The following is a 14,615-nucleotide window of genomic DNA, read 5'->3' on the forward strand; positions in this document are numbered from 1 at the left end:
CTGGCTAACATGATGAAACACTGTCTTTACTAAAAATACAAAAATTAGCCAGGTGTGGTGGTGCACACCTGTAATCCCAGCTACTTGGGAGGCTGAGACAGGAGAATCACTCAAACCTGGGAGGCAGAGGTTGCAGTGAGTGGAGATCACGCCATTACACTTTAGCCTGGGTGACAGAGTGAGACTTCGTGGCAAAAGAAAAAAAATAGTGTTCTGAAGTATTCAGACCCTGTCCTGGAGTCGAACTGAACCCTTCCCTCTAGCTCCCCAACTAGCGCCACACTGAGGAGCAACAGCTGCCTTGAATTCCCGGCTATGTCATTCACTAAACTAGATTAGATGGCGAGGAGGAGGGTGTAGACGGTGCTGCGGAGCTGCTGCCTCATTGTTGTCATTCACTCACTTAATGGACCTTGTGCAGAGCACAGTTCAAGGTCCTGGGGATGAAGTAGTGACCAAAATAGAGGAGGCCTCTTCCTGCCCTCCCCAGGCACCTAGTCCAGCAAGGAGCGGGGAATTTAGCCAGGAGAGGGTGTCAGTGAGGACAAAACATGCACAATGACTGGATGCAGGGAGAGGGCAGAGGCGGCAAACCACGGGTCAGGGAAGCCTCTCGTGGGAAGCACTGTTTAGCCTGGAACCTGAAGGACAAGAATGAGCCTGCTTCAGGGAGAGTGAGGAACAGGCAGGGGACACCAGTGCAGGGCCATGAGGAGGGAGAGGCTCAGGGGGCTCCAGGAACATCAAGACAGGTGGCAAGAGTGACAAGAGCACAGAGAGGAAAGGGGGTAGAAGTCACGAAGGGCTGGCAGAGGGATTCCAGAGTGACCCCAGGGACCGGGCCTGTGAGTCAAGAGAAAGAGGCTGGATTGATTCTAGCCACTGGGAAGCCATGGAGGGGTGTGAGCAGGGCTGATTTCACGAGGCTGCCTCTGGCTGCTGGCACCTGGCTGGGATGGGGGTGGGAGAGGCAGCAGGAAGACCAGGGAGGAGGCTCAGGCAGGAGGTGTCCAGCTGGGAGGGGACCAGAGCCTGGAGAAGAGCGTGCATGGGCACAGAGAGAAGCAGATGTGCCCAAGACCCACGTTACCTTCGGGCTAACAGAGGTGCTGATGGAACAGAAGTGGGGACGAGGAGGGAGGAATCCCAGATGAGAGTGCTCAGCACTAAGGGGTGCGCTCTCTATCAGGACCTGACCAGGGATGAAGGGAAGCTCTGAAGGTGGGTGAGGGAGGGGTGTCAGATCTCCATTAGGAAACGGAGTGGAGAATGGGCTGTGACTCTGCACAACTCCCTGGAAATCTTGCACGTATCCATGCAGGCCACATAAGCAAGGCTCAACTGCAGTCCAACCTGTGTCTCGGCTGAATGCTCTACAATTCCTCCTGGAGCCAGGGAAGCTAAGACTTGGGAGAAGCCACTGAGAGGTCTTTCTCATCTGCAGGCTACAATATTGCTTGACTGTAATATGGGGGCAGCTCCTAAACGACTGAGTGACCCTCTGCTCACACTGTCATCCGACCCCTCCAGGTCAGAGTCAGACTGTGGGGTGAGGGACAAGGGAGTTGACCTCTTGCCCATCTTGCTTCTGCTGTTCTTGTAAACAATAAACTGTCTAAATCCACGTGGGCTCATTGTCTTGTCCCTGGCTGGATGCATGGAAGTGCACCAAGTCTACCAGCAACTGCAGTCACGTAGCCACCCATGCTGTCACTTGGAAATTGCTTCACAGTTTGATAAATTGGTCCCAAACCTGGGGCCAGTAAGGGTACAACGTCTTTCTGGAGAGAAGACAGAAAAGGCCCACGTGGCTGACCAAAGGAAGAGATGCGGAAGACCCCAGGATCACCCAGGCATGCTGTCACCCAGGGAGGGTGAGAGGAAGGGAACAGGGTGCCCCCTCTGTCTTACCTGCTGAGGAATGTTTGCAGGCTGAGTAGCAAGAGGAAGGATTGAAACCAGCCACCCAAATACTGCCCCTCCTGATGTCCAGCGAGTTCCTGGGCTCAGGGAGTTTTAGAAACAAAAACAAAACCAGACAGGATGAAATAGAGGAGGAGGCTGGGTCAGGGGGCCTGGAAGGAGAGAGCAGCTCTGCACATCAGCCGATGCTGTGACTCCTGACTGCAAGGCCTGCACCCAGCGGGGAAGAGCCACAGTTAGGACAGTGGCCGGTGGGACAAGCACACACCTGGGAGCCCACCAGGTTTTGCCTGCCCAGCCACTTGATGGCGGTAAAGCAACATGGAATAGAAGAGGGCAGGGGCCACAGCACTAAGGAGCTAGAGAGAAAGAGGTGCGTAAGGAAACCATCCAGCAGCTGTGCGGACTGCCCTCCCCAGCCAATTAGTCCTGAAGAGCCTTGAAAATTATGAGCGTGCGTGGCGGACAATTACTCAGCCTGGAGCCAGTTGCAGCAGGATGCTGGCAGTCAGCAAAGGTGACCCCTGGTGTTCTGAGTACAGCAGTCACTTGATGGCCCAGCACACCCCCTTGAGCAGCAATTACTGGCTTGCAGCTGGGTGTAGGTAGACACTGAGGGTAGAGCTCCCCACGCATGATTCCTCCCAGGCAGCCTCTTACACGTTGGGTCTGGAGGAAAGACACCAACACAGTGGACACTGCCCAGCAAACGTCTGTCATCAAATCACAGGGGGACAGCCAAGAAAGGAGGAAGCCAGGCGTCAATGGAATCTCCCACCTGCCTGAAAAAGTGGCCAGTCACCCGCCAGGCGCAGCTACCCCAGGCCTGGGGTCTGCACCAGCACCTCAGGCTCCTTGAGGACTTCACCATAGCGCAGTCCCTGAGGAGGGCTGGGCCTGATTTGCAGTCAGATCAGCCAAGCTACAGGACCCACAGAAAAACTGAAAAAAGCTGCATATGAAGAGAGAAGTCTGCCAGGGCCACTGGTGCAGGCTGTGGTGCCCTGGAAACTGCCCCCTCCAAAGTTCACAGCCAGTGGGCTGACCGTGTGGTCTGACGCTTGACAATGGAACAAGTGGATGTCAAGTCCCAACCCTGGTTGGGACAAACATTAGGCTACAGATTGCACAGGGCCTGGGGCCTCTGAAAACCCATGGAAAAGGACCCTTTGGCAGTGAACGTCAGTGAAACCAACAAGCTGACTGATTCTGCATAGCCCAGATGAGGATCAGAGCCACCCGATACACCATCACACGAGGCCTGGCCATCTGTCTATGGCTCAGGACTGGGGCCCATGTCAAAGCCTACTGAGGCCAGCACACGAGGCTAAGCAAGGCTGAAAGTGTACCAGCTCCACAGTCAAGGTGACTGCCACAGTGAACTGTGCACTCCAGTACACTGACCTGGCCAGTCCTGGAAAACAGACTCCACAGACCCCCTCCCCTCCTGCCAGGAGTACCCACTGGGTGCTGATGACAGTAGATGCCTTTCTTGGGTATGACACAGCAATTCCCATTTGCGGGGAATGTGGGGGGTGCTGCTTGACAACTCCTAAACATCCTGCTGCATATCTGAACTCCTGGAGCACATCCAGTCGGACAATGGTACTGCCCTCATAGCCAAGAGAACCAGCCATAGGCAGCTATCTGGGGGTTGCTGTGTGGAACGTTTCATGTCCCCTACCACCCACAGACAGCAGGTGCCTTAAAAGATGAACTAAAAAAAAAAAAACCTGAACAGATGAGTGGAGTCTAATTGTGGCAATTCTCCAGGAAGGTGCCACTCATTTAAATAAAATATTTAGTTATGAGGCAGGGAGGGGGAATGAGAAAAGACCCACACTAGCTGTGAGAGACCCTGCCGTATAATTCACCCTCCTCACTCTTCTCTGCCCACCTCCATCCCTGCGTGGAGGAACCTGGGCTACTGACCAAGGCAGGGGTTGGTATGGGAGATGCTAATCCGGTCGCTCTTAGCTCCTGGCTCTGCGTGTGAGCACTGGGCAGTTGTGGATATTGATGATAATGATCATGATCATTATCTCAGGAATGATCACTCCTAAGGTGGTGCTGCTGGCGCAGTCCGCACATCTGGGATGATACATAGTAATATCTCCAGAAGAACCCAGCTGGACAGTGTGGGTTAGGAATAGTGAGGATTTCGAAAAGGGGAGTAGCTCCACTGCAGGAGAAGGAACAACTTAGGCTTCTGGAGGCAGAGAGAGGCCAGACCATTAGCGTCTTTTGGCTCTTGCCTGCAGGACACCTGGCCCACCTGTCGTCTCAGAATGCTGTGGTCACCTTGTCGCAGACCATTACCGTTGCCTTCAGTCTAACTTCTGGATACCCATTCTCTCAAGAGAACCTCAGCTGAGGACTGTTGACTTGGGAGGCAAGACAGCCCCTGCCAAAGGAATGAAACATGATTAGTTTTCCAGACACTGATGAGGCCTCCCTTAGCCTCATCTCATTATTGCTGGTATCCTACTGCCAAAACAAATAAACGAACAAACAAACACTCTCTTGTGTGCTTTTTCACAGATCAGAGCTACTGCTCTGAATTTAATGGGCCGCTGGACCTATCACCCTCCACCTGACCCTGACGACTGGACCACACTCCCTCACTTCCACCTCTTTCCAAATACTTTTGGATGTGAGGGGCCAGGCCTCAGCCAGAGGGCATATGTGAAGATCACTTTGGGAGAGACTTGACTGTCTTGAAGCAGTTCCTTCCAGGGCAGGGAACAGGGACAGTTGGCCAAACACCCGGGCTCCAGCTCTGCACCTGGTAGTGCTGGAGTTGTGCAGTCACCCAGCTGGCACCTGGGCTCTGGTGTGAGGCCGTGTGGGTCCAGTCCCCCATAGCTACTCAGCCCCCTGTTTATCGGGGACAGAGTGTGTGCTTCTGCTTGCCCCTGAGGGCCTAGGTTTCCTGGGTTGTGATTCCTGGGGCTTTGGTCTCGAGGAAGTTGAGATAAAGTCCGTAAAGTGCTTAGCCCGCACGTGGGCCCTCTTCGACGCATCCAGAGCCCAAGCTGCCTCTCTTACCTGCCCTTTGCAGTAGAGGGGACTCCTGATGGTAGAACAGGGGTGTCTGGGCAGCTCCTTCATTTACAGACAACAAACAGGACCCAGTTATGAAAAGGACTTGGCCAAGGTCCCAGAGAGACCAAGAACTGGCAGCCAGGACCCCATCCCAGCTTCTCGCCCACAGCAAGAGTAAACGCCAGAGTACGTGTCTGTACAACCCTTGACAAAGCCAACCAGAGAAGCCCTGACCCGATCTGAGTTTGACCTTGACGCTCACTCTCACTCCAGTCCGTAAATCTAACTTGACACTGACCTGACTTCAACCCTAATCCCTAATTCTATCCCTCACACTGACTTTAACCCAGACCCTCACCTTATCCTTTCCCAGGTGCCCATAAGAGGGCAGCCCCTGTCCCTTGCTGGGCCCCAGTGGTCAGCCATCCTTCTGGGAGAGTGACAGCTGAGGTCCTGGGGCCCTCCTTAGGGCCCTACTAGTGAGCACCTGCTTCACTCACACAGTGACACTAAGTGCCTCTCCAGCAGCCCCTGGCCACCCCTCTGGCCTCAGCATCCCTCCAGCCTTCTCTGGTGCTGCAGCAGGCAAGGGGCATGCACAGTGAGCACCCTGATCACGCACTGGCTCCAGCATCCTGGGGGGCAGTGTGAATGGGCAGAGGCTTGGTCAGCACTCGGGTCCCTCAGATGCCTGCCAGCTCCCACTGTGGGGTAGCTGTTCCAGACCATACTCCAGACAGGGAACAGGGCGGCTACGCAGGAGGCCCCTGGGGGGGCTCACTGACAAAGAAGTCGGCAGTCCCTTCAGAGGACTTCATGGGGCCATGCTGTGCCCTGGTACCTTTCAGGACACCCTCTCCATCAACCACTACATCTGGGTCACTGGCTACGGCCTGGCCACTCTGTGGTCTTCCTTCAGCTGGAGCTCCACACCAAGCTGCAGGGCAGTGCCTGGAGGTGTCCCGCCACACTGGCATCATAGCTGCCTGGTGTGGGCACATGGCCCCAGGAGGGCCAGGCCTGAGCCTCTGGTGCCCTGTGTGACTATGGAGCGAGGCACAGAGGGTGTCCATCTTTTCTTCCCCTTCTCCTGAGGCATCGGCATCAACTTGCTGTCTTGCTGTCTACTCCTGGCCTGAGTTTGCCTGGGGCTCCATTTCCCTGGGGCCTATCCATCCTGGAGACACCAGAGGGGTTGTTTGCACAGATGCTTCTCCAGCCAGTCTGAGATGCTGACCTGCTCTGGGAGTCAGGCCCTTCAGAGTCCAACCCCTCCCATGTCGACCTGTGTTCTGTCCTCGTCCCCAACTGCTGTGGAGCACGGGCCCCTGGCAAGGCGGCCTGCACTGTGCCCGGGGAATGGATGGGAAGCAGACACCACTGAGGACTGTTGACTTTGGAGGCAAGACAGCCCCCACCAAAGCAATGAAACATGGGTCTGTGTCTGGAAAGGGGCTGTGAAGACAGGAGGCTTCTTTCTAGGGGAACGGGGGCTTCATATGAGCTAGGCCTGCAAGGATGGATCCGCCTGGGACCTAGTGGGACTGGAGAAGGGCATTTCTGCGGGAAGAAAGATGAGTGAGAGGGGCAAGAGCAGGAGAGCAGGGCAGGACGGGGCAGCAGATGGGGTTGACTGGTAAAAGGAGTAGTGGGCCTGGGAGAAGCAGGGCTAGAGGTTGCATGATTGACTGCATGAGGGCCCGGGCTGCAGGCGGGGGTGGGGCGAGTGTCCAGGGCCAGGGCTGCTATCTAGGATAAGCGAGGGGTTCGGCTGTGCAACCTGGATGCATCTGCTCACTGAAAGGCCCTTTGGCCCCTTGGGTATCTGTCATTCTCAGCCCCACATCCTGGCCCCCGAGGGCAGGGCCAGTGTGTTTGAGTTCCACTGTAGCCTGGGACTCAGCCCTTACAGGGGAGGAAACCGCCTGAGTCCGTGACTGGGCCGTGTCTCCCCGGGCCTCTCCCCACCCTGTCCCTGGTGATTGTGAAGTGTCGTGTCTCCCTGGGCCTCGCTCCACCCTGTCCCAGGTGACTGTGAAGGATTGATTAGGAACAATCTTACACTTCCTCAAGATCATGACTGAAGAGATAATCCTCATCCTGGAAAGGAGGTGGGAACTGGAATGGTGGAGGGACCAGAGCTGGACCCTGCCAGGCTGCTCTGAACATCACTGAGATCACTGAGGTGCTAGGGTCCTTGCTGGCCAACGCTACATCCAGAGACTGGGCACCAACGTGCTCTCTGGGCAGCCAGGTGCTCTTGCAGCAGCTGGGAGAGGTCACCCCTGGAGTATGGACTGGGCGGGTCTTCTGTACATGAAGCACTCACTGCAGTAGTCAGGCTCACCTACAGGAAGGACTCCTGCCTGCCTGCTCTGTGAATTTTGTTGTAAGGGTCTGATATAGCCCTGTCTGCCCTTGGACTCTTCCAGGACCCTTTTAAAACACTTCAGCCCCCAAGGCTCTGTCCAGAGGCTCTTATTTATTTATTTTTATTTTTGAGGCAGGGTCTCATTTTGTCACCCAGGATTGAGTGCAGTGGTGCGATCTCGGCTCACTGCGACTTCAACCTTCCAGGCTCTGGGATCTTCCCACCTCAGCCTACCGAGTAGCTAGGACCACAGGCACATACCAACACACCCAGCTAATTATTTTATTTTATTTTTGTAGAGACAGGGTCTCACTATATTGCCCAGGCTGGTCTTGAACTCTCAGGTTCCAGCAATCTTCCTGCCTCAGCCTCCCAAAGTGAGCCACTGTGCCCAGCCAGAGGCTCCAGTTCCACCGGTGTTGGGTGAGGCCTAGTGAGAGGGTGGGCAGAGGGCCTTGTTGAATCTGAACTGCAGCAAGGGCTCGCAAATCTCAAAGGAGGCAGGGAAGTATGCTGGGGTTCCATCAGCATCGCATGAACTCAGGGCTGGCTGCATTGAGGGCAGGGTCAGGCTGTCCTCACTTGTCAGGGGACAAGAGCTGGCTGATGCCGGTTGGAAAGGATAGAATCCCAGTGAGCTGCCCAGTCCCAGTAAGCATGAGTGCCTGTGCACCCTGCACGTCCTCGCTTTTCCACAGTTCCATCCCCTTCCTGGGGGTGTTGCAGGCTCCTGGCAGAACCAGAGCCCGTGACCTGCATTTGGGCTGGCACATTTAGTGGAACCAGCCAGAGAAAGGCTCTCCCTCCTTCCTGGGGAGGTGGTGGCAAACAGAGGCACCAGGCTCTCTCTGCCCACTTCTCACATCATCTCTGGGATTCTGTGGGTGCCCTCTGCCCCAAGGCTACTGCTGGGGACTCAGGTGTGGCTGGACTTTCCAGAGCCTCCCTCAACCCTCCTCTCATAGGCTGAGGTCAGTACTTCATTTGGGGGAGCCACAACCAGGGCCAGGAGCCTGACTTGCTCAGGGCCTAGGGAGTGGGACCAGGAGTGATCCAGCTTCTTCTCCAGAGCTGCACCCTACACAAATCCACCCTCTCCCTGTGCTTCGCCCTGGACCCTTTCAGAACACATCACAGTGCCTGTCATCATGCATATCCTGTTAGGGCAGAGGGAGACCCTGCATATCACCTGGCACAAGTCCCTCAATGTGGGGAAGAGAAACTGAGGCCCAACAGGAATGAATCTGCCCCAAGACCCAGCTGCTGCCTCTCTTGGTCCCACACTAGAACCGCTGTTTAAATAAAGCCCTCCCCTCCCAAAGGTACCCCTGCTCCCCAACCACAGCAGGGTCTAAGGTTTATTGGTCAGGGCCCAGGCAAATGTCATGTGCCCCTGCTGTCCCCCCGCAGGCCCACAGAGGTCACAGGTGAATGATTCACAGGCCACTTGGGGTGTGCTGTCAGTGAGGGTTTGCCCACCCCCTGCCCCAGCTTGCTCCAGTGCCGCCATTTACGTCATGGGTACACGGCCTGCAGTTCACGGACCTCCAGGCCCACCCTGTTGACGGCATGCCCAGCGAGGCTTAGAGCCTGCCAGAGGTCAGGACAGCCCAGCAGACTGAAGTCAGGCTTCTGAAAGGACTCTGGAATTCAGCAAAATGGATGGAAGGTCCTTTACAGCGTATTCACTCCACCATTTACAGACGGCAGCACTGAGGCCCAGAGAGGCTCTGCAACTTGGGAGAAAGGCTCAGGCTAAGAGAAGTCAGGGGTTCCTCACCCCTAGCCTGTGAGCTGCTGCAGATTAAGGGGTCATTGGAGATGGGCTAGTGGCCAAGGGAAAACCACCACGTCCAGGGCCACACCCATCAGCCCTCACTCTCATCCCAGTCAGGGCAGCAGCAGCATCTTCCTGTGCAAAACAAAATGCTCATCTCCTCCAAGAGCTGCTTCCAAGGGCCTGTCCTGCCCTTTGCCTTGGGTAATGAGGGACAGGCCAGCAATGCCCTGCTCAGCTCTGCAGTCTGTCCAGGAAAGGCCAAGCTACCAGAGCTCCCTGGAGTGCCAGCGGCCAGGTAAGCGGTGCAGCCTCATGTCTTCTTTCTGGATGTGCTCATGACAAGACTGGCGGGAGAGAGGCAAGGCTGGGGCCAGCTGACCTGCCTGATCCCAACCACATGCACAGGATCTAGGGCCCAATAGCTGTGTGTACCCACCTCCCAACCCAGAGGAGGCGTGTCTCCAACTCAGCCCTCAGCCTCAGTCTGCGAGGAAAATGGGGCCCTTCCTCTCCCACTGTGCTTGGGAACGCAGCCTGGAGCAATCATGGCCCCAGGGTCCCCAGGGCTGGGATGCACTGTGGGACCCCTCCCTGGCTCCTTTAATAAGAGCAGGATCAGGGACACTGTGAGGACCCTTCCAAGAGTCACACATGAGCTGTGAATTTGAGCTCCCTCCCACGATGGTGCCATGATGTCTGGGAAGGGAAAAGGGTCTGCCCCAGGGGCCAGGGCATTTCCACCTCGGCCCACAGCCCCTGTGCCTCACCTCCAAGGCCGTGAGCAGGAAGTCATACAGGCCTCCTGTGTGGTTGGGGTCCATCATGTCACGGATCAGGTGGATCTCGGCTCCCAGGTGCTGAATTCTGGAGAATACCGTCCCACCAAGAGATCGAGGGAGACAAGAAGAGGGCTGTCATGGACAGGAAGGTGGGGAAGGAGCCCTGGCCTGGATGGCTAGACACCTGGGGTGTGGTTCTCACTCTGCCTCTAGCACCCCAGCACCCTGGCTGGGACCCTCCCTTTTCTGGGCCTTGGCTTCCCCATCTGTACTGAGAGAAGCTGCATCCATAAACCCTGGGGTTCAGAGGTGTCAGAGGATATCATGGTGGGGGTAGGACCCTGCCCCTGCTCTGCACCCCCAGTTCCCAGCCTGTCTGCTTCACCGGGCGCGCGACACCACGTAGATGAGAAGCGGCAGCAGGTCGTCCATGGGCAGCTTGTACTCCCGGCCCAGCACCCGCGACACCGTGCCCTCAATTTCCCCGTATGTCCTCTCCAGCACCTCCAGCTTCTCCCGTGGGTCCACCGTGGTCCTGCAGCAGGGTAGCTGGCTCCAGGTCAAGGACCTTGGTTCAGTCCCAACCAGGAGCACCCCACACTCTGCCTCCGGATCCCCAACCCACTACGGCTCACACTCACATGATCTTCTGCAGGCACTCGATGGCTGACAGGAAACACTTGTCCCTGACCAGGGAGTACCTCTGCATGGTGGAGGGAGTGGGCTGGATGAGGCCATGGCCCCCCAGCTCTGACATCCCCTCCTTCCCAGGGCCAGGCCTGAGTCTCCTGCCACCCTCCCCTTCACTGCCAGCTTTAGTGCAGCCCCACCCTGAGGACTGAGTGACCCAGGCCAGATCACAGCTCCACTATGGGCCTCAGTTTGTGCAACCATAAAACAGAGGGGAATAGTCTCCAGGAGGTTGGGAGGATCCAAATGGAGAAGAAGATAATAATCATAACAGGCACTGGCCGCTGGGTGCCGCCCGGTTCTGAGTGCCTGTGTTGATGGTTCTCAAACCCAGCGCTTGGTGAAACACAGGTTCCCGGACCCACTCCCTGCGCTTCTGACTCGGTAGGTCTGAGGCAGGTCGAAAAATCTGCTTTCCTAACAGGCTCCCAGATGATCCTGATGCTGCCAGCCTGGCAGACAAATTTTGAAAACAGCTGCCTCATGTGCCCACTTCACTCTCACAACAATTTTGAGGTGGTTCTGGCCATGTGCCGTGGCTCACGCCTGTAATCCCAGCACTTTGGGAGGCCGAGGCGGGCGGATCACCTGAGGTCAGGAGTTTGAGACAAGCCTGGCCAACATGGTGAAATCCTGTCTCTACCAAAAATATAAAAACTAGCCAGGTGTGGTGGCACGTGTCTGTAATCCCAGCTACTCGGGGGGCTGAGGCAGGAGAATTACTTCCACCTGGGAAGCGGAGGTTGCAGTGAGCCGAGATTGTGCCACTGCACTCCAGCCTGGACGACAGAGCAAGACTCCATCTCAAAAGATAAATAAATAAAGGCCAGGTGCTGTGGCTCACGCCTGTAATCCCAGCACTTTGGGAGGCTGAGGCAGGCAGATCACTTGAGGTCAGGAGTTTGAGACCAGCCTGGCCAACATGATGAAACCCTGTCTCTACTAAAAATATAAAAATTAGCTAGGCATGGTAGTGGGCACCTGGCAGGCACCTGTAATCCCAGCTACTCAGGAGGCTGAGGCAGGATAATCACTTAAACCCAGGAGGCGGAGGTTGCAGTGAGCCGAGATCGCGCCACTGCATTCTAACCTGGGCGACAAAGTGAGACTTTTTCTCGAAACATAAATAAAGTAATTAATTAATTAAGAATTTGGAAGTTGTTCTAGTGTTGGCTCCCTTTCACTGATGAGGCAACTGAGGCACAGTGCACGAGCCTCTTGCACACGGTCACACAGCCAGGTAAAAACCTATGTTTGAGCCTGGTGGTTATAAGCCAACAGCTTACCTCCACCACACTGGGAAGTCAGAATGACGGTGTCTCCTCCCAACCCACCCTGTCCCTCCCCAGCTCCTCTGCAGCCTCCACCCAGCAATCATGAGGCAAAGGGCTCCTCAAAGCTGCAGGACCTCTGGGGGCTCCTGCCTTGGGGTTCTGGCCTCCATCTCACCTGATTGCTCGTCAGCGTGAGGTCCTTGAGGGGCCACAAGTGCCTGAAATCGAAAAAGTGAGACAGGAAGCTTTGCCTGGACAAGGGGCAGAGTCTGAGGTCAGAGGGCAAATTCCCTGTGCCACTGTGTCCCCCAGCAGAGCTGGGTCCTAGAAAGGGGAAGGAGGTCAGCTCAGGTCATGGGAAGGACAGAAGGATTCCTGGAGAAGGCAGCACTCCAGAAGCTCCAGGGAGATAAGGGTGGCCCAGAGGCTTGTATGAGCCAGGTCATGGTGACCAGCAGAGAGGGAGGGCTGAAGAGACCGCACTCCATCCAGGAGGCTCTGCTGAGCCGGCACAGGGCCGTGAGCAGGGGGATGCAGTCCTCACACAGCAGAGCTGGAGGCTGGTGTGGGGAAGCAACACTGAGGCGGTGAGGGAGGTGGGGCACGCTTGGGAAGCACTGGCAGCCAGGTCTCTAGGCTGGTGGCTGGTCAGATGCAAGACACAGTCACCAAGATAGAGGAAGAAACAGGGATTTGCAGTATGGGTGGGAAGCACCATCCCTGTGTAACAAAGGAGACCTGGATGTGGGAGCAGAGAGAGTGCCCGTGCCCTCTAATGGGGACAGTGGGGTCACTTGTGGCATCAGTGGATAGATGGGACACTGAAGAGAAAGGACGTTTTGGAGACTGAGGGTGGAAGGGAGGCCCTGGGGTGTGGTAAACACCTCCCGACTTGCACCCAGAGCAGTCTTCAATTTCCCCTGAGGGACCTCCTCTCCCCTACTCTCAGCCCAAGAGCTCAGAGCAGGTGACCTTGCCCCAGCCTCAGCAGTGGATATTCAGGCAGGCCTGGTCACTCACTGCTGGCATTCAGGGGTGGGCTCAAGACCCAAGCTGAGCCAGCGAGGGACGTCAGGGGCTCTGTGGAAGCTGTTGGAAGGCAATGCCAGCTCCTCTATGGGGACTCTGGGAGTGAGCTAGGAGGGTATGAACCTTGAGAGGTTGGTGCTTATGGTGTTTGTCACCACAAGGGGCAGCCTGAGAAGGACCAACAGAGAGAAATGGAAGGTGATTCCCTCTGTCGTTCAGTTGAACACCTAGATCCAGCCACACTCGAATGCATAAGCTTAGTACTTGGTGGGTACATGAACCTATCAACCCCAGCCCCACCTTTAGGTTGAAGACAATCTGAGTCGAGTCTGTGTCATCTGCTATGCTAGAGTCCTGGTTAACACGGCACAGGGGAAGGGAAGGCTTACTTCTGCACATCCAGGAACTCCAGCAGTTGGGTATCGGGAAAGAGGCTCAAGTTGGCGATGCCCTGGCTGTAGAAGCTGTCCTCCCGCTCATGAAGCAGCAGGTAGAGCGTGAAGAGCTCTGAGTAGAAGCTGGGCAGCATGAGGGGCAGCACCAATCCATGTACCTGGAGGTCTCTGATGGGGAGACCGGAACAGGTTGGGATGAGCAAGGTGGGGTCTAGGATTACTACTAGGAGTCACCTCTCAAAGAGCTCCTAGTTCCACAACGAACAGTGTCCCGGCCTCCAGCCTCCTCTCCGGCCTCCAGCCTCCTCCTCCCCAGAAAACCTTTTCCAAGCCTGTTCTCAGTCATGATTTGCCCAATTCAATTCATAACTTCATTCCCTCCTTTGACTTTGACAACCAAGATGGCAGGTGGGACAGGAGTTTGATCCCCATTGGACTGAAAGCAAAACCAGGGCCCCAGATGGGTCAGCAACTTGCAGCCAAGCTCTCAGCAGCCATTCCAGGCTGATTCAGTTCCACCTCCTAGTTTGCTGTGCTAGGACTCCAGGCGGGGAGTTCTCCCTAATGTCTAACTAACCCCATCTCCCTTGCCTCCTACAATGCAGTGACAGGAAGGCCTCTCTGATCAGGAACATCTTCAGGTCTGGAATCTAAAGACAAATTGTAAGGTTTGCTCCAGGGACTGGGGGAGACAGATTTAATGACCCACCTAACTCCTGTATAACCTCAGACTCATCCCTACCAGCCCTTGGTTTCCCTATCTGTGTGCAGGGAGAAGAGGGTGCCTCGGGGAGCTACTCACCCTCTGCATGGGAAAGATGAGATTGGGATCACACATTTAGAATATAGATGCATTCAATGTATTGTAGCAGTGCCCCCTCCCTCTGGTTCCTCACAGAACAGAGGTCATGGGTCATTCTAATCCACAAACAATCAATGCAGAGTCCTTGGTCAATAGAGTGAATGCCCAGCACTTCCCCAGAAGCATCTCTTTCCCCAAGTGAGGTCCTAGGAGCAGACGCATGAGGCCTCCCTGGACTCGGCAGGCCCCAAGGAGGCCTGGGCCAGTCACCTTGTCTCTGTGTCTTCATCTTCCTCCAAGGCCTGGCCCTTGCGCTGTAAGGCAGCTCGAAGCAGACCCCTGTGAGCCAATGAGAGAGAAATGGTGCGGCTGCCACCTCCCACAGAACTGGAGCTCCACCGCCAGTCAACAAAGGCAAGAGCAGGCAGCCTCTCAGAACTGTGGACACGGCCTGTAGGGTTCATCCTCTCAAACCACAGAAGTTAGAAGGTTGGGCTCCAGGATGTTAGCCTGAGAATCCTGGAACC

At 55.8% G+C, this 14,615-nt stretch overlaps 1 protein-coding gene across 11 annotated transcripts in view; it reads right to left on the bottom strand.

Moving 5' to 3' along the window:
* Positions 1–145: 145 nt before the first annotated feature.
* The window catches only part of ALS2CL (ALS2 C-terminal like), a 32,572-nt gene continuing 18,102 nt past the window's right edge, over positions 146–14,615 (bottom strand). For 5 of the 11 annotated variants that reach the window (XM_033205016.1, XM_033205004.1, XM_033205038.1 and 2 more), the window contains 8 exons: positions 14,359–14,427; positions 13,281–13,454; positions 12,038–12,080; positions 10,540–10,601; positions 10,284–10,433; positions 9,887–9,983; positions 4,972–5,028; positions 146–4,327 (listed from right to left, as the gene is read on the bottom strand). In XM_033205016.1, coding sequence (XP_033060907.1) covers positions 4,256–4,327; positions 4,972–5,028; positions 9,887–9,983; positions 10,284–10,433; positions 10,540–10,601; positions 12,038–12,080; positions 13,281–13,454; positions 14,359–14,427 — 724 coding nt within the window. In that variant the 3' untranslated portion in view covers positions 146–4,255. Of the gene's footprint in view, positions 4,328–4,971; positions 5,029–7,607; positions 9,464–9,886; positions 9,984–10,283; positions 10,434–10,539; positions 10,602–12,037; positions 12,081–13,280; positions 13,455–14,358; positions 14,428–14,615 lie in introns of those variants that run through there. The other 6 variants (XM_033205022.1, XM_033205028.1, XR_004435754.1 and 3 more) reach the window with 5 other exon arrangements.

This window comes from Trachypithecus francoisi, unplaced genomic scaffold (assembly GCF_009764315.1).
Source record: "Trachypithecus francoisi isolate TF-2019V2 unplaced genomic scaffold, Tfra_2.0 Lachesis_group0, whole genome shotgun sequence".
Taxonomy (NCBI): Eukaryota; Metazoa; Chordata; class Mammalia; order Primates; family Cercopithecidae; genus Trachypithecus; species Trachypithecus francoisi.